Consider the following 18,362-nt stretch of genomic DNA (forward strand, 5'->3'; position numbering starts at 1 on the left):
AAACACACCGCAAAAGAAGATTACATCGAATAGATCTCCACGAGAATCGTGGAGAACTTTGTATTGAGATCCAAAAAGAGAGAAGAAGCCATCTAGCTAATAACTATGGACCCAAAGGTCTGAGGTAAACTATTCACACATCATCGGAGAGGCTATGGTGTTGATGTAGAAGCCCTCCGTGATCAATGCCCCCTCCGGCAGGACGCCAGAAAAGGCCCCAAGATGGGATCTCACTGGTACAGAAGGTTGCGGCAGTGGAATTAGGTTTTCGTGGATGCTTCTGTTGGTTTGGGGGTACGTAGGTATATATAGGAGGAAGAAGTACGTCGGTGGAGCAACATGGGCCCCACGAGGGTGGAGGGCGCGCCTAGGGGGGTAGGCGCGCCGCCCTACCTCGTGCCCTCCTGGTTGCTTTCTTGATGTAGGGTCCAAGTCCTCTGGATCACGTTTGTTCCGAAAATCACGTTCCCGAAGGTTTCATTCTGTTTGGACTCCATTTGATATTCTTTTTCTGCGAAACTCTAAAATAGGCAAAAAACAGCAATTTGGGCTGGGCCTCCGGTTAATAGGTTAGTCCCAAAAATAATATAAAAGTGTATAACAAAGCCCATTAATCATCCAAAACAGAATATAATATAGCATGAAGCAATCAAAAATTATAGATACGTTGGAGACATATCACTTGCACATATCCGATCATCTTGATCACATGTGGGCTCAGTGGATCACCTTCCTTCAGCTTGCAATCCATCAAGGATCACCAGACGTTGAACCTTTCGGTCCTAGCCTGTGTCTGAAACATGCTCTTGAGACTCTCGATCATATTGTAAGCCTCAACATTTTTGAAATGTTGTTGCAAATCGAGCTCCATACAAGCCAACATCAGACAGCTGATCTCCGTTGATTCATCAACGAGTTTCGGGTAGGCATTCTTAGTTGTGGCATTAGCATTATCGGAAGGTTCCTCTGGAAGTGGATCCTCTAGAACATGTTCCTTTTTATCATGCTTGAGAACAATCTCAAATTTCTATACCAGGTGGTAAAGTTTGTTCCATTCAGTTTATCCTTTTCCAGAATTGATTTCAATGCAAAGTTAGGTTGAGCAGGTGGTGCCATTGATCTACAACAGAAAATATGCAATCACTAAGCAGTGCGTTTATGTAGAGTAATTCTAGCCTTAAACGGAAATACTCCCATTGAAGTTAGCATCCCTCCGTAAACTCTCAGTGATTCAGGATCCGACTAGCACATGCGACTAGTGAGCTTTAGCATCACTACCAGCCAACATACCTATCCGGTAAGCAACTCCTTGCTAATCGTATCTCTATATGACTCCTGTCGGTCAGGAAGGTATCTCATACCCCGGCTCCAACCTTCTTTGCCACAAGGCCCAAAACCGTTTTTATAGCCTTGTCAAGACAACCTGATGCAGTGCATGTCCGTGTCCGGCACGAACCCTTCAGTTCAAGGACACCTAGCAGCACCCCAATTTTATGAGCCCACTACTAGACGTACTTGACGTGCGAAGGTGCAACATTGGGGATGGCAATTCGCTTGATATTCATGAGGGATCTTTCTATCATTCTAACATGCATAGAAACAAAGAAGCATAGCAATCACAAATAAACATATATTGTGAAATAGTATGGCTCCTTCATGGACGTTCTTCCAGGCCGGCTCCGACTCCGATGACCATCTAGGATCTCCATCTTGTTCGTCACGCCGGGACGCCAAGCCACCAACCTGATCTCTATTATCCAACTACTACAACTAGTAATGAATATTACATAGAGTCACAAGTCGACACGCAGGTCATTATACATTATAATGACAGCACTTTGGCTCCTGTCGGCTGACAAACATGACGCTTAGGCCATGTATAAATTACACACATGCTTCACATACACATGAGCCATGCTATTCACATCAAACTTGCAAAACAAAGTTACACATAGAATCGAGATTCTACCGGTTTGAGTGATCATGTACGAAATACAAGAACTGACACGTGTCCAACGGTCGGATTTCAAACACACGCGGCAGCTTGACTTGGGCTACAAGTAAAGCTGACTCATCCAGCTCTGGATTAGATTTGCTCTTATTGTCTTCGCTCGAAGACATAGGATTTGGTTGAGCATCACATCAGTCACTCTGACTTTGTTCACTTGGACCCCACTTAACAATACGATGGTTCCTATGACTCAACAAAGAAGAAAAGGAAACTACGAAACAACTACGTCTTCGTACTCCATAGTCTTCATGTGAATGTCTTCTCATGTCATAAACTTCACTGTGAATGTCTTCACAAACCACCATTGTCTTCAATTTCTTCACACATTTTTAGGGGTCATCTCTGGTAGGTAAATCGTATCAATAAGGGACTACTACCTGTGTTATCCTGCAATACTCACAAACACATTAGTCCCTCAACCAGGTTTGTCGTCAATACTCCAAAACCAATTAGGGGTGGCAATAGATGCACTTACAGTGAGGACGGACTTGCGCGCCCTTGAGCAGTGAGCACCATCAGCCAGTGTCTGTATGCAACGTAACATTTTTATTTATTTATCCTCCAAATAAGAGTAGGACGCTAATATCTGCCACACGTGTGGCAGAGAGAGAGGCGCACCGCATGTCTCTATAGCAAACAGATTGCCACGTCACAACATGCGTGCATGCAGGAATCTTTTTGGATTTTTAGTTTTTAAAATATTTTATCTCTTAAATGAAAAATCCGATTGAAACTAGATCTCATATTGATATGTTTTGATGACTTTTTTGGTTAAAAATTGCCATGTCTATTGCACATAAATTCCCATGGTGTTTACATTGAAGTTGCCATGATATGCTTGAACTACCTTTTCTTCTACGTTTAAAGTAAATTTTGACATATTATAAAAAGGGAATTAAGAAACTAAACTTACCATGGTGAATTACTAAAATTTACCTTGATTCATGAAATAATTTTGACATGGTTAATAATTAAAAAGAAATCTGTTGTCAATTACTTTAAAATGCATTATCAATGACTTTGCCATGAACCATAAAATAAAGTTGTCATGGTGAATTACTTAAATTAGCCATGATACATGCTCTAAAGTTTGCCATGATGCTGTTGGTTTCTACGGTAGGGTGCGTCGACTGCAAATTAAAATTTTTCTACGGGCGGAACAACCAAGAACATGCTACGGGAGATGGATCACACATCGTTACCACTAGACGCGCAGTGCCGTGCAGCGGAAGTAGAGTTGAGGCAGCGCGTTCCCTGAGTCGCCTCACGTTCCTGGAGTCGTCTCCTCCTTGTCGATCTCCCACGTAGCCGATCGGATCCCGCGAATAGGTTCGCCGGAGCGGCACAAGTGCACCGCCTCTAATGGTATCCGCACGTGCAGGAGGAACGTCGCGCGGCGGACTGCTAGGTCCGATCACACAACCGGGGCCGAGTGGAGGTGGTTAGTTGCAACACATGCAAAGCCCTAACAACGGCGCCAAAGCAATCAATCAAATAAGTGTGCCGCACCTCCACTATATATAGGCATCCGTCGCGAGCTCAACACTTGGGCCTCACACGGATCCTAAAGCTCATAAGTCTACTCGGTCGCAATCCGGATACAGTTCGGATCACATCCGAGCAGTGTCCTCAGATCCGTCCTCGTAGGTTCCTTCCCTTAAGCACGCGACCCCTTAGGTTCAAGTCGACCTGGTCGCAGTTCGGATCACCTCCGGACTGCATGGCTGGTAGCGGCCTCTAGCAAGGCGTGTCGACCACCAAGCAGACTATGAAGCTGGTTAGGCGAACCTGTACATCAAACTTTCATTCCTTTTGCCACACGATATATGTTGCCGGGCTCAAGGCGAGTCTGTCATCCTTGTGCTAGCCCGACCTCTTTCTCGTTCCAGTGATGCTGACCACAAACCAGATTATCTCATAATCCTTATTGCATGGCCATGCTTATCCTGGTCGGATCACACGAGGGGCCCAGAGTATATCTCTCCTGATCGGAGGGGCAAATCCCATCTTGCTCGGCCATGTCTCGCAGCATGGGTCTGGACAAGCCTGAAACCTACCTTTGTAACTACTCTGTCACGCAGTAGCGTTTGGTCGGCCCAAAGCAGGTCTATCACCATCCCGAGTACATTTGCCAGCTCAGGTCTTAGGACATAGAACGTATGTTATACTAGAGACTCACAGATGACATATCGCTACGTCTCATAGTTGGGTCTGTCCGACTCGGACCTTATCTCGACTCGGATCCGACTATGTCGAATCCGACTAGATCCTTTCGAGTCCATATTATCCGGTTAGCATCCATTGCTTTAAGGCTAGTGAGACCAAGCCATCGACCGTGTCATATGCTAGTCTAATCGGTTGCACGTCCACACAGCCCTTTCGACTAGGGACCTTTTAGGACAGTCATCATACAATACATAGTCCCACAACCAAGTCACGTACTTGCTGATACACATCATTGATAATGTCCAAGGACTATCTTTATTCATAAACACATAGGAAATATCACCATACATGATTGCCTCTAGGGCATATCTCCAACAGATGCATACAAAAAATTAATTTTTATGGTCAAAATACAAGAACTGACATGGCCAAAATACTAAAATTGCCATGATCTATAATCTAAAATTGCCATGTTGAATTATTAAAAACTGCCATGATCCATGAATTAAATTTGCCGTGGTTAAATACTAAAAAATTCATGGTCAATTAATAAAATTTGCCGTAAAAAGTAATTGAAATAGAATGGTAGCTTTAAATCTAGAATAAAAAACTAGATGAAACATGTCATGCCAACTTTAGTGTAAATACTATGACAATTTTATTGTAAACATCATGTTTTGGGTAAAAAATTCATCGAAAAATATCAACATGAAATCTAGTTTTGAAGATCTCGTCGAGACGGATTTAATGATGAAAACGGATTTTTAATCAGATTTTTTGTTTAGAAGATAAAATATTTTAAGACTGAAAACCAAAAAGAAAAAGATTCTTCAGATATCATCTGTTTTGACGTGGCAAAATGGATGATAATAAAGACGTTTGGGCTATGTTGCTTCGTGTCACACGTATCATTTGGGTCAAAGTAACGTTTTTATTTATTTTTGCGGATTTCGCGTAACGTAATCCACCAACAGTCCAACAGAACACCGCCCGCCCGCGCGCACGCCACGGACGCATCGTTCCAAAGGCAGGGAGGGCATCGGCGCCGTCATCTCACGAGTCACCCCCACCACGCCACGCCCCCTATCGTTATCGGCCCGAAATCCTGCGCCCCGCATTTGGGCTCATCTCACACTCGCCCATCTCTATCCGCCGATCCACCCATCCATCCGCGTCCGCCTCAAAACCCCACCACCCCGCTGCAACCGGCGCCCCGTCCTCCCCGCCCGCGCGCACTCACATCCCCCAGTCTCAGTGCGGCCACACTCACCTGACCCACGGAATGGCGTCGGGTGGCTCTGGCCGCACCGCCACGGCCGGAACCGCGGCGCTGCTGTCGCTGGTGTTCTTACTGCTGCAGGTCTCCGCGGGTGCGGGCGCGGGCGCCGACTGCCACTTCCCGGCCGTGTTCAACTTCGGGGACTCCAACTCGGACACTGGCGGGCTCTCGGCCGCCTTCGGCGCCGCGCCGCCGCCCAACGGCAGGACCTTCTTCGGCATGCCCGCCGGCCGCTACTGCGACGGCCGCCTCGTCATCGACTTCATCGGTACGTAAGTTTCGCTCGCTGGAAGCGCCTTCAGTCTCAAACTCTCAGACAGTACTATCAGGAGCTTTTCAAAGTCGCTGGAGTACTACTGTGGAGTATTACTTTTCACCCGCTCGATCTATCCGTCGGTTCTTCTGCACGGCTGCACACAGGGCCCACGGGTTGTCACTTGCAGAAGCCAATAAATGTAGCCTTAATTCGTTCCATGTGTAGCGGTGCAGTTGCGAAGGCAATTTTGAAAGCCAATGCAGTGCTTTCTCAGAGTTCTGAAGGATAATAAAAGTTGGCAGACACGCAGTAATCTGTAGGAGTACAGTAAAATTAGCTTGTAAAAGGTTAATTAACAACTTCTCTTGGAGTAATAAAATGCTAAGAGCTGGATACGATGTTGTCTGTTTTACTTTGTGTCTCGCCATGTTGTGCATTACTGATAGCTCATAGCTGGTCCGTTAGAACCTGGAAGTACTCCTGGAGTAGTATAGAGTAGTAAAAAAGAAGGGATGTCTCGTGAGAGGGCCAAGCAGAACAAGACTTTTCTACCTACATACCGCCTTTTGTTGCTCAAGAAGATCTGAAAGGCCATTTCATTTCACATCCTGCTTTGAACGGGCATCAGTTCGTCGCCGGAAAGCGGCGGTCATGGACTACGCGCCGCCGGAGCATGGCCGAAGCAAAGCTGCACTTTGGCCCCGCCGCCGCGCGCGTGCGAGCGCCCGTGCCATGGCAATGATGCCACACCCATGCGCCCATCCGGGACCCGGCACTCCATCGATCCCCAGCCAGCTAGCTGCCTACCGACACCATCCTGCGCAATCCGACAGAAAGGCTAGTCAGCTGCATGTGCGGAACATCACTCGAACGATGCCACTGCCATGCCATCGTCACGGGAAGATTTTGTGTTGGGTTGCAGCTGGAGAGTACTATCGTGCACCAGTACTCTTTTGGCTTTCGGGATGCTGGTTTTCCTTTCTAACAATGGGATGCTGATTTGAGAGGGACAGAAAGAAACGTTAGGTTAATGCCTCTTTTGATTTAATAATTGTTCCTTTGGTTAAGGACAGTTCCAGAGAATTTGGCAGAATTGAAATCTTTTTGATGCGTGTTTTCCTTTCCTGATTCGTAGGTCGGAATTTTCCCCGAGGATTCATTTACACTCTATTTCATACTAGAAAGTTATCATCAACTCAAACCTCTTAGAATTTTACGTTTTTCATATTGTTTAATCAAACAAACAAGCAAACTCATAAGTAATTCCAAGAAGGCTATTGTTGTGCTTCTCAAGAAACAAGGCTAGTGTGCAAGACTAATAATCCTGCAACACTTCATTTTTACTTTCTGTTGGTGTTAGCATTAGGTGACACCTAGCTGGCTAGTTAGAGACCTTGCATTCTACTTTCCTAAGTAAGACCTAGATCACTTATGCTCCGTTATCTTCTGATAGTGGAACCCGGCCAGTACAGGTCGTATGAAAAAAAGAAATAGTTTGGCGGGTCTTAAGTGTCAGGAAAGCTTGAGGTGGTTGGATAGGTGGCTAGAAAAATGGAACGACGAACAAAAGTGAGCAGCGTGATTGTATTATATAAAGGGACGCCGTACATTAATTATTGGCGGGAGAGATTTTTGCTGCAGTGTCAGAGCATGTGTGGATGCTTTGCTTTAAATGTATTCTTAGTGGAAGGCAATGGGCCACTAGCTTGATCCTGCACTACAAGTTGCTTTAGGAAGACGATGGCACGACTATTTTTCAGCAAAAAGGCTAAATCGAGCTATTTGTTGCCAAAACTGGTCAGAAAGAATTCAAAACCAGGACACTGGAAACAAGAAATGTTGGAGGCAAAACATGCCAGTCTTTGGTGCTATATTTAGACTAGCCGAGAAAAGCGAAATGCTCAGTGGACGTGTAGAAACAGAAATTAGAACTCATCACTATATATTGCCACATTGCAAATGATCTAACTAACTGACCTGTTATCTTTTTTCCTCTGATGCTGCAGCCGAAAACCTGGGAATACCTTACCTAAGTGCGTACCTCAACTCAGTAGGGAGCAACTTCTCGCAGGGGGCCAATTTCGCAACAGCCGGCTCGACAATCAGCCGACAGAACACATCCCTGTTCCTCTCGGGGTTCAGCCCCATCTCCTTGGACGTGCAGTCCTGGGAATTCGAACAGTTCATCAACAGAAGCCAGTTCGTTTACAACAACAAAGGTGGTAACAGCTAGACCAAATTCTGCCTATCTTAGTACCAAGTCTTAGTACACAGAACTGAAGATCCATTCTGTTTATCTTTTTCCCATGTATGTAGGTGGCATCTACAGGGAGCTCCTGCCAAAGGCCGAGTACTTCTCCCAGGCGCTGTACACCTTCGACATCGGCCAAAACGACATCACGGCGGGCTACTTCGCGAACATGACGACTGAACAAGTCGTAGCGTTCATTCCTGAGCTCATGGAGAGGCTCACCTCAATAATCCAGGTACGTCTTATGAAGATCACCATCACATGACCAAGCTAGTAGGCTGGCTCGATCGACAACTGATTGTAGAATTGATCTGGCAGAATGTGCACGGGTTCGGAGGAAGGAACTTCTGGATCCACAGCACGGGGCCTATCGGCTGCCTGCCTTACGCCCTCATTCGCCGGCCCGACATCGCCGCGGTCAAGGACAAGGTTGGCTGCTCTGTCACCTACAACAAGGTCGCGCAGCTCTTCAACCAGAGGCTCAAGGAAACGGTGGCTCGTCTCCGGAAAACCTACCCCGACGCTGCGTTCACCTACGTCGATGTCTACGCCGCCAAGTACAAGCTGATCAGCCAAGCCAGCAAGCTAGGTAATGCGCCATGGCCCATGGCTGGATGAACAAATGCATACGTGTAGCTGCTACTTGCGTACGTAATGTCCTGGAGAAAGCTGAGGCTGGGCGTTCTTGTCTGCAGGCTTCGACGACCCTCTGCTCACCTGCTGCGGGCACGACGCTGGCCCGTACAACTTCGACCCGAAGGTTGGTTGTGGCGGGAAGGTGCTGGTGAAGGGGAAGTGGGTGGTGCTGGGAAAGTCCTGCGACGACCCGGGCAGGAGAGTGAGCTGGGACGGCGTCCACTTCACCGAGGCAGCGAACAAGTTCGTCTTTAATCAGATCGTCGGCGGCGGGCTCTCGGACCCGCCCATGCCCCTGAGGCAGGCTTGCCGGAGCAAAGGGCAGTGAACTGCAGGTGGGTCGTTGGTCAGGTTGGCCGTGCCACTGCTGCTGCTACATGCTCTGTAAGAGCATCACCGATGGAAGATGCAAATTTGGAGATGTAAAACAGTATATGTAAAAATTTACATCTTTAAAAAATGCATTTTACATCTTGAAAAAAGAGGCAACTTCAAAAGAGCAACTCCAATAGAAGATGCAAATGGAGATATAAAACTATACTTCAACTACTATTTCATTTGAAACCTATACTTCAAACATAGCAAATTCAACTACCACTTCATTTCAAACATAATTAAACATAGTTCTAATTAATAAAAACATAGCAAACTCAACTACTACTAATTCGAGGTACTACATTCATCTACTACTACTCCTCTTCATTGGAGCTCTTGAACTGCTCCCAGAACTCATCCTTGTTCGGGTTGTCAAAGTCCTCGTCCTCCTCCTCTGAGTACTCGACGGGGATCACCATCGAGGGCCGGCCTCGTCCTCCTCCTCCTCCTTCTGCTCGGCGCCGTGCTTCCAGAAGAACTCCTACTCGGTCTGCACATACTCCGGATGCTTACGCGCGAACCTCGCCATCGCCGCCTCGTCACTATCGTCGGGACTGACGGCAATTGCGGGCCTCTTCTTCGTCGTCGTGATCTCCTCCATGCGAATGCCCCTCGGCACGAGCAACTCCGCATCTGCCTGGGTCTCGATCTCCGGGAAGTTGAGGTCCTTCTTCGGCCTCCCGGCACGCCACCGCCACATCGTAGGCACGCGTGGCCTCGTGGACCGTGGGGGTAGGTGCCTAGCCAAAAGCGACGGCCGGCATCGCTGAACTCCACCCCGAAGTTGTCGGATCGCCCTCACGCCGAAGGACCCCCGCCTTGCCCCTCGGGGTCTTCCTCGGCGGCATGGCGACGGTGGGGCGGGGCAGGGTGGTGTGGTGCGGCGACGGGGCGGGGCGGAGACGACGGGATCGAGGCGGTGTCGGGGCGGAGGCGGCGGGCTCGAGGCGGTGTCGGGGCGGAGGCAGCGGGATCGAGGCGGTGCGCGACAGAGCTTGGGCGGAGGCGGCGGGGTCGGGGCGGAGGCGGCGGTGTCGGGGCGGAGAGGAAGGGGTCGGGGCGGCCCGGCGGGGTCGGGGCGGAGCGGGGTGGCCCGGCGGGGTCGGGGCGGATCAGAGCGACGGCGGGCCGATTCGGGCCGTACGACGGCGTGGGGCAGCCGAAACTAGGCGGAATCGGAGGCGGACAGCGAGGCGGAGGTGGATCTACGGTGGGGGCAGCGTGGCACGCTGATTTGGGCGGAGGGTGGTAGGAGGATGAAGATGGGGGGAGGGGAAGTGAAATGACAGGCGGTTGGCGCGCGGCTGCTCTTTTTACTTCTCCTGTAGGTGGAGATGCTTTTACATCTCCTGTAGATGGAGATGCAAATTTGTACCACGAGGTATTGTAGTTTACATCTTTGGGAGGCGGAGATGTATTTTTTTTTCATCTACACCATCTGTCGGAGAGGTGTTTTTGGCCCTCGGAGATGCAAAAGTTAGGTATTTTTGCATCTATAGCTTAATTTGGAGATGTAAAGCAGAAGATGTAAAATTTTACATCTTTAAAAAGTGCATTTTATATCTTGAAAAAAGAGGCAACTCCAACAGATAATGCATATTGGAGATGTAAAAGAGCAACTCCAATAGATGATGCAAAGTGGGGAGGTAAAAACTAGAAACTTGAACTACTACTTCATTTTATACATAGTTCAACCATAATTCATACATAGTTTAAACATAAATTAAACGACTAATACAACTAATCCAAACTACTCGTCGTCCGAGGGCATCCAGTACTCGTCCTCATTCGAGGGCCCCTAGAACTCCTTGGCGTCCTCCGCCGAGGACTCGACGGGGATCACCGTCGAGGGGCGGGCCTCTTCCTCGTCCTTCACCTCCTTCTTTTGCTCGGCGTCGCACTTCCAAAAGAACTCCTCGGCCTGGACATACTCCGGATGCTCCCGCGGGAACCTCGCCATCGCCGCCTCATTTTTATCACTGAGACCAATGGCAATGGTCGGCCTCTTCTCCGTCTTCTTCTTCGGTATCTTCTCTATCCGAATGCCCTCTGGCACGAGAAACTCCGCATCCGCACGGGTCTCGATCTCTGGGAAGTTCAGGTTCGTCTTCGGCCTTCCGGCATGCCACACTGGCACGTTGTAGGCACAAGCAGCCTTGTCGGCCGTGGGGTACGTGTCGAGCCATAAGAGACGGCCGACGTCGGTGAACTTGACGCCGAAGTGGCCGGACGGCTTCGCCCGCACGCCGAAGAATCGGGCGGCGGCAGTGGAGTGGCAAATACGGCCCGTGGGGCTGCGGGTGGGGCGACGGTGCAGTGGTGCCCATGGCTCGCTCGTCCGCCTCGGTGATGAGGAGGCGGCGCTGCCTTCGACGGTGTTCCTGACGGTCGGCGTCAGTTATTAGCCGCGGCGGAGGGGCGACGGCCTGCGCCTGCTCGCACGTCCAGATGTCCTGGAAGTTCATCTGTGGGCGAGGCCTCCCGAGGCGCCACGCCACCGTGTTGTACGCGCGGGCGGCCTCGTGCGCGGTCTCGAACGTGCCGAGGCCGAGGCGGACATCGCCGGACCGAATCTTAGCGCAGAAGGCGCCGGAGGGGCGCTCGTGGATGCCGCGGTGCCCGAAGATCCCCGGCGGCGCGGCGGCATGGTGGCGTGCTGGTGGCGCGTCAGTGGCGGGGCGAGGAAGCGGCAGAGGAAGCAGATGATGCGGGGAGAGAGCGCGTGGCGATGTGGATAGCGATGGGAAACCGCGTGGCGGGCGCAACAATTTATAGGCGCGCCGGAAACGGTGCGCCAAATCTAGCGCGCGACCTCCCGCTTTTTCCCCGCGCGCGCAATCGTTTCCCGCGCGCCCGAGTTTCCCGCTTCTGCTGGAGCGCGCGAAAACGTCTCGCGTGCGCTAAAATCACAGTTTACCGTGTGCATGGTTTTTGCCGCCGCTATTGACGATGTTCTTACCCTCAAGGCCTCAACTCAAGACAGAGCTCAAAGATCATAGGGCATCGGAGTTGGTAGCAATTCATCTGCACTCTTAGTACAGCCATCGTCATTTGCTATGTGGATCGCGAGGATATAGTCCTCGATCTAGACAGAGGGGTCCATGTTCCCGTCGTACTTATCGCATTTAGGGCATGTACAATGGTGTTATTTTAGAAGTGCCACGTAGGATAGATGATGAGGTGGAGGACAGAGAACTCATAAGAAAAGGCTTGTCTTCTCTTATTTAAGAGAAGACAAGAGGTGATTTCTTAGCACAATATGTCTCACCACATTTTTAGGAATTGCTAGTTATTAAAGATAAGACTAAAAGATGACCCATTATAGACAAATTTTGTTGTCATCTCTAAATCACACGCAAGACTTAAGATAAAACTATCTTATCAACCGTTGTACATGTCCTTAACGATCTTAAGCCAGGTGAGAACTCGTGAGCGATCAACCGATCAGAGAGACATGGCGGATACATCAACGATGGGCCGCGTGCTGCGGCGATCTTGCGACGTGCATCGTTGAAGTCACCCCCCACGTTATATTTGGAGGAGTCCTTACCCTTGGCCTTCCAACGTAACCGCTATGCTTGCTCAGAAAAAGACTTTGGGTGGCGCCTAGATTCCAAGGAGGCTCATCCTCGGGCGGGGCTAGGTGCTTCTCCTTGGGGAGGTAGTTCGTGTCGGACTTAGGGCCAGTTTGGTTGGCGTCCACACCAATATATGCCTGGCCTGGATGGTTCCTAGAGTCAGCCTGGTAGTTGTTTGGATTGTGTCCTGAGAGAAAAAGTCACTGCTTGGCCCGGTTGTCCCACACCTTTGATTAGCCGGGTGGAGATTAAAAAACTCAAAGAAAATAAGATGCTTAGCCCGGGCATGGTGATCAGCCTGGCCCAGGCGTCCCATCGCATCCGCCTAGGCATGCAACAACCTTGCCTGGCACTCATTAGTACAATTTGCTTTTTATATAAAATATTCTAATCACTAAAGTACAAAGCTCCAGGCTTAGGGTGGCAACCAAACACTCCTACGCCAAGCTAAGGCCAGGCACAACGCCCAGGGCATCAACCAAACTAAGGGCGTGTTCGATAGTTCACCAGCACTGCAAAATCCTCAACTCCGTCGCCCGGTTCCAGCAGCCAGCTTCCCACGAAAACTCCAGGATCGAGCGATCTGTTCGGCGCTGCAGCTTCTCGTTGCCAGCGATGGACGAGGTAAAAAGGCCAGAAAGTGCTTGCTTGGCCCGTTTTGGCAGCCCATGTTCGGGGAGGCAGAGGAGCTCGATTGACGGCAGAGAAGCTCGTCGCTGACGGACAGTGCTCGAATCGCGGCGGCGGATCTGGTCGGCGATGGTGGCGAAACAGGGTGGGCAGGGACGGGGAAGCTCGTCGCTGATGGCGGCGGACCTGGTCGGCGACGGTGGCGAAAGAGGGCGAGCAGGGTGGGGAAGGGTGGGTCACGGCATGGACTAGGGGCGGGGGAGAGCGTGTCCGCCGGTGGTCGAGGTGCTTTGCGCCATCGCCTGGGGCTTGCGGCGGCTAGGGTTGGGGAGGGGGAAGAGGAGTCACGGGACAGGTCGGGCTCGAGCGTGTCCCTGATGCGTGCGGGGCTGGATCGATCACTTGGCGGTGGCAGAGGCCCGTAATTTCTATCCAAATCCCGCTTCGCTATTTTCTTGGAGCCAGGTATTTCCAACTCCGTCGCTCCGTCGTTTTTACACACAGATTTGAGCCAGCTTCTCGGTCCAAAATCCAGGAGTAGACCCGTTCGGCTGGACTCTGCGGCTGGAAACGTGGATTTGAGAAGCCAGTGAACTACCGAACACGCCCTAACCCTTACTTCGTGTAGCCGAGCTGCCCTCGTTGTGTGCCGCTGCCTCGGGAGCATGCTTGCCCATACAGGCCCACCGGCCCTCCTAGCGGGGAGGCCGGTCTCCTGTGCCTGGTCCTTTGCCCAAGCACGTTTAGAGACCGCACTGTGGCTCGCAGCGGCATCCATGTCCATGAGCAGGTTTCTGCCTGCTTGGCGGTTGTCCTAGATGTGCCATGCTTTCTTTTGTTCAACTCGAACTCGCCTAGGAAGAGCTCATTCTTGTAGTCCCGGTGAACTCCGCCTCCTCCTTAACGCATGGTGGGCGGACTGTCAAGCGACTCATCTAGTATGTTATCATCCTCAGAACTAAGGTCAATTTGAGGGTCACCCGCATTATCGCGTGGGGGGCCGCCGTCATTGCGATTGGTGCCATTGCCGTCGCAGTTGTTGGCTTCGCCGTTTGTCGTTGGCACGTGGTATATCGATCATGTAGATATCATAGGTCGAGGTCACCTTCCAATTGCCCGAGGGCGTCGTGGCTGTTGGTGGGCTGTGGGCAGACTCCCCTCCCTCTTCGTCCATGTATTCGATCTTGTCCACGGTACCTTCCACGACGTCGGTCAGATCGTCATTGTTAGCAACAAGTGTTGGGAAACGTACAATGCAATTTCAAAGATTTTCCTACCATCACGCAAGATCTATCTAGGAGATGCATAGCAGCGAGAGGGGAGAGTGTGTCCATGTACCCTCGTAGACTGAAAGCAGAAGCGTTATATTAACGAGGTTCATGTAGTCGAACGTCTTCACGATCCAACCGATCCTAGTACCGAACGTACGGCACCTCCGTGTTCAGCATACTCGCCGGAATTTTGCGGTTTCGCGTCTTTTGCGGGGTCTGCTAGAGTTGCTCTAAACCAATTCGGCCTCCTCCCTTGTGGGGGCGCACCAGCCCCTTGTGGGCTGGTTAGCCTCCCTCCTATGGCCCATATGGCCCATATCTTTCTCCGGGGGGTTCCGGTAACCCCTCCGGTACTCCGATATGTACCCGATACACTCCGGAACCCTTTCGGTGTCCGAATACTACCTTCCAATATATCAATCTTTACCTCTCGACCATTTAGAGACTCCTCGTCATGTATGTGAACTCATCCGGGACTCCGAACAAACTTGGTCACCAAAACACACAACTCATAATACAAATCGTCATCGAACGTTAAGCGTGCGGACCCTACGGGTTCGAGAACTATGTAGACATGACTGAGACACATCTCCGGTCAATAACCAATAGCGGAACCTGGATGCTCATATTGGTTCCTACATATTCTATGAAAATCTTTATCGGTCAAACCGCATAACAACATACGTCATTCCCTTTGTCATCGGTATGTTACTTGCCCGAGATTCGATCGTCGGTATCATCATACCTAGTTCAATCTCGTTACCGGCAAGTCTCTTTACTCGTTCCATAATGCATCATCCCGTAACTAACTCATTAGTCATATTGCTTGCAAGGTTTATAGTGATGTGCATTACCGAGAGGGCCCAGAGATACCTCTCCGATACTCGGAGTGACAAATCCTAATCTCGATCTATGCCAACCCAACAAACACCTTCGGAGACACCTGTAGAGCATCTTTATAATCACCCAGTTATATTGTGATGTTTGATAGCACACAAGGTGTTCCTCCGGTATTCGGGAGTTGCATAATCTCTTAGTCAAAGGAATATGTATAAGTCATGAAGAAAGCAATAGCAATAAAAACTGAATGATCAACATGCTAAGCTAACGGATGGGTCTTGTCCATCACATCATTCTCTAATGATGTGATCCCGTTCATCAAATGACAACACATGTCTATGGTCAGGAAACTTAACCATCTTTGATTAACGAGCTAGTCAAGTAGAGGCATACCAGGGACACTCTGTTTTGTGTATGTATTCACACATGTACTAAGTTTCCGGTTAATACAATTCTAGGATGAATAATAAACATTTATCATGATATAAGGAAATATAAATAACAACTTTATTATTGCCTCTAGGGCATATTTCCTTCAGTCTCCCACTTGCACTAGAGTCAATAATCTAGTTCACATCGCCATGTGATTTAACACCAATAGTTCACATCGTCATGTGATTTAACATTCTATAGTTCACATTGCCATGTGACCAATACCCAAAGGGTTTACTAGAGTCAATAATCTAGTTCACACGCCATGTGATTAACACCCAAAGAGTACTAAGGTGTGATCATGTTTTGCTTGTGAGAGAAGTTTAGTCAACGGGACTGCCACATTCAGGTCCGTATGTATTTTTGCAAATTTCTATGCTTACAATGCTCTGCACGGAGCTAGTCTAGCTAATTGCTCCCACTTTCAATATGTATCCATATTGAGACTTAGAGTCATCCGGGTCAGTGTCAAAGTTTGCATCGACGCAACCCTTTACGACGAACTTTTGTCACCTCCATAACCGAGAAACATATCCTTATTTCACTAAGGATAATTTTGACCGCTGTCCAGTGATCCACTCCTGGATCACTATTGTACCCTCTTGCCAAACTCATGGTGAGGTACACAATAGGTCTGGTACACAGTATAGCATACTTTATAGAACCTATGACCGAGGCATAGGGAATGACTTTTCATTCTCTTTCTATTTTCTGCCGTGGTCGGGTTTTGAGTCTTTACTCAACTTCACACCTTGCAACACAGGCAAGAACTCCTTCTTTGATTGTTGCATTTTGAACTACTTCATAAACTTGTCAAGGTATGTACTCATTGAAAAAACTTATCAAGCGTCTTGATCTATATCTATAGATCTTGATGCTCAATATGTAAGCAGCTTCACCGAGGTCTTTCTTTGAAAAACTCCTTTCACATACTCCTTTATGCTTTCCAGAAAATTTCGATCAACAATATGTCATTCACATATGTTGGGGAACGCAGTAATTTCAAAAAATTTCCTACGAACACACAAGATCTATCTAGGTGATGCATAGCGACGAGCGGGAGAGTGTGTCCATGTACCCTCGTAGACCGAAAGCGGAAGCGTTAAATAACACGGTTGATGTAGTCGCGGTCCAACCGATCAAGTACCGAACGCACAACACCTCTGCGATCTGCACACGTTCAGCTCGGTGACGTCCCTCGAACTCTAGATCCTGTTGAGGTCGAGGGAGAGTTCCGTCAGAACGACGGCGTGGTGACGGTGATGATGAAGTTACCGGCGCAGGGCTTCGCCTAAGCACTACGACGATATGACCGAGGTGGAAATCTGTGGAGGGGGGCACCGCACACGGCTAAGAAATCAACTTGTGTGTTCTAGGGTGCCCCCTGCCCCCGTATATAAAGGAGCAAGGGGGAGGCCGGTCGGCCCTATAGGGCGCGCCCAAGGGGGGCAATCCTACTCCTAGTAGGAGTTGGAACCCCCCCCCCCCTTTTCCTAGTCCAACTAGGAGAAGAAGGAAGGAGAGAGGAAGGAGAAGGAAGGAGGGGGCGCCGCCCCTCCCCCTAGTCCAATTCAGACTAGGCCCATGGGGAGGGGGTCGGCCAGCTCTTGGCTGCTCCCTATCTCTCCCTTAAGGCCCAATAAGGCCCATAACTTCCCCGGTAGTTCCGATAACCCTTCCGGCACTCTGATATTTATCCGGTGACCCCCAGAATTCATCCGGTGTCCGAATAACATCGTACAGTATATTATTCTTTATGTCTCGACCATTTCGAGACTCCTCGTCATGTCCGTGGTCACATCCGGGACTCCGAACAACCTTCGGTACATCAAAACACATAAACTCATAATACCGATCGTCATCAAACGTTAAGCGTGTGGACCCTACGGGTTCGAGAACTATATATACATGACCGAGACTCATCTCCGGTCAAAAACTAATAGCGGAACCTGGATGCTCATATTGGCTCCCACATATTCTATGAAGATCTTTATCGGTCAAACCGCATAACAACATACGTTGTTCCCTTTGTCATCGGTATGTTACTTGCCCGAGATTCGATCGTCGGTATCACCATACCTAGTTCAATCTCATTATCGGCAAGTCTCTTTACTCATTCCGTAATGCATCATCCCACAACTAACTCATTAGTCACATTGCTTGCAAGGCCTATAGTGATGTGCGTTACCGAGAGGGCCCAGAGATACCTCTCCGATACACGGAGTGACAAATCCTAATCTCGATCTATGCCAACCCAACAAACACCTTCGGAGACACCTGTAGAGCATCATTACAATCACCCAGTTACGTTGTGACATTTGATAGCACACAAGGTGTTCCTCCAGTATTCGGGAGTTGCATAATCTCATAGTCAGAGGAACATGTATAAGTCATGAAGAAAGCAATAGCAATAAACTAAACGATCATAATGCTAAGCTAACAGATGGGTCTTTTCCATCACATCATTCTCTAATGATGTGATCCCGTTCATCAAATGACAACACGTGTCTATGGCTAGGAAACTTAACCATCTTTGATTAACGAGCTAGTCAAGTAGAGGCATACTAGGGACACTTTGTTTTGTCTATGTATTCACACATGTATCAAGTTTCCGGTTAATACAATTCTAGCATGAAT

At 49.2% G+C, this 18,362-nt stretch overlaps 1 protein-coding gene across 1 annotated transcript; it reads left to right on the forward strand.

Moving 5' to 3' along the window:
• Nucleotides 1-5,288: 5,288 nt before the first annotated feature.
• Nucleotides 5,289-9,151, forward strand: LOC109736746 (GDSL esterase/lipase ACHE). The gene is made up of 5 exons (XM_020295955.4): nt 5,289-5,724; nt 7,719-7,931; nt 8,029-8,198; nt 8,282-8,552; nt 8,659-9,151. The coding sequence occupies exons 1-5, from the start codon at nt 5,460-5,462 to the stop codon at nt 8,925-8,927; spliced, it is 1,188 nt and encodes a 395-aa protein (XP_020151544.1). The 5' UTR covers nt 5,289-5,459; the 3' UTR covers nt 8,928-9,151.
• The last annotated feature ends 9,211 nt before the right edge of the window (nt 9,152-18,362 follow it).

The sequence above is a fragment of the Aegilops tauschii genome, chromosome 2 (genome assembly GCF_002575655.3).
Source record: "Aegilops tauschii subsp. strangulata cultivar AL8/78 chromosome 2, Aet v6.0, whole genome shotgun sequence".
Taxonomy (NCBI): Eukaryota; Viridiplantae; Streptophyta; class Magnoliopsida; order Poales; family Poaceae; genus Aegilops; species Aegilops tauschii.

What these genes read in the sequence shown, in the direction of transcription:
- LOC109736746 (XM_020295955.4), top strand. Translation starts at nt 5,460, where the DNA reads ATGGCGTCGGGTGGCTCTGGCCGCACCGCCACGGCCGGAACCGCGGCG. An exon ending in CCTCGTCATCGACTTCATCG is followed by an intron (nt 5,725 to 7,718) that starts GTACGTAAGTTT and finishes CTGATGCTGCAG; the next exon opens with CCGAAAACCTGGGAATACCT. An exon ending in CAGCCAAGCCAGCAAGCTAG is followed by an intron (nt 8,553 to 8,658) that starts GTAATGCGCCAT and finishes TCTTGTCTGCAG; the next exon opens with GCTTCGACGACCCTCTGCTC.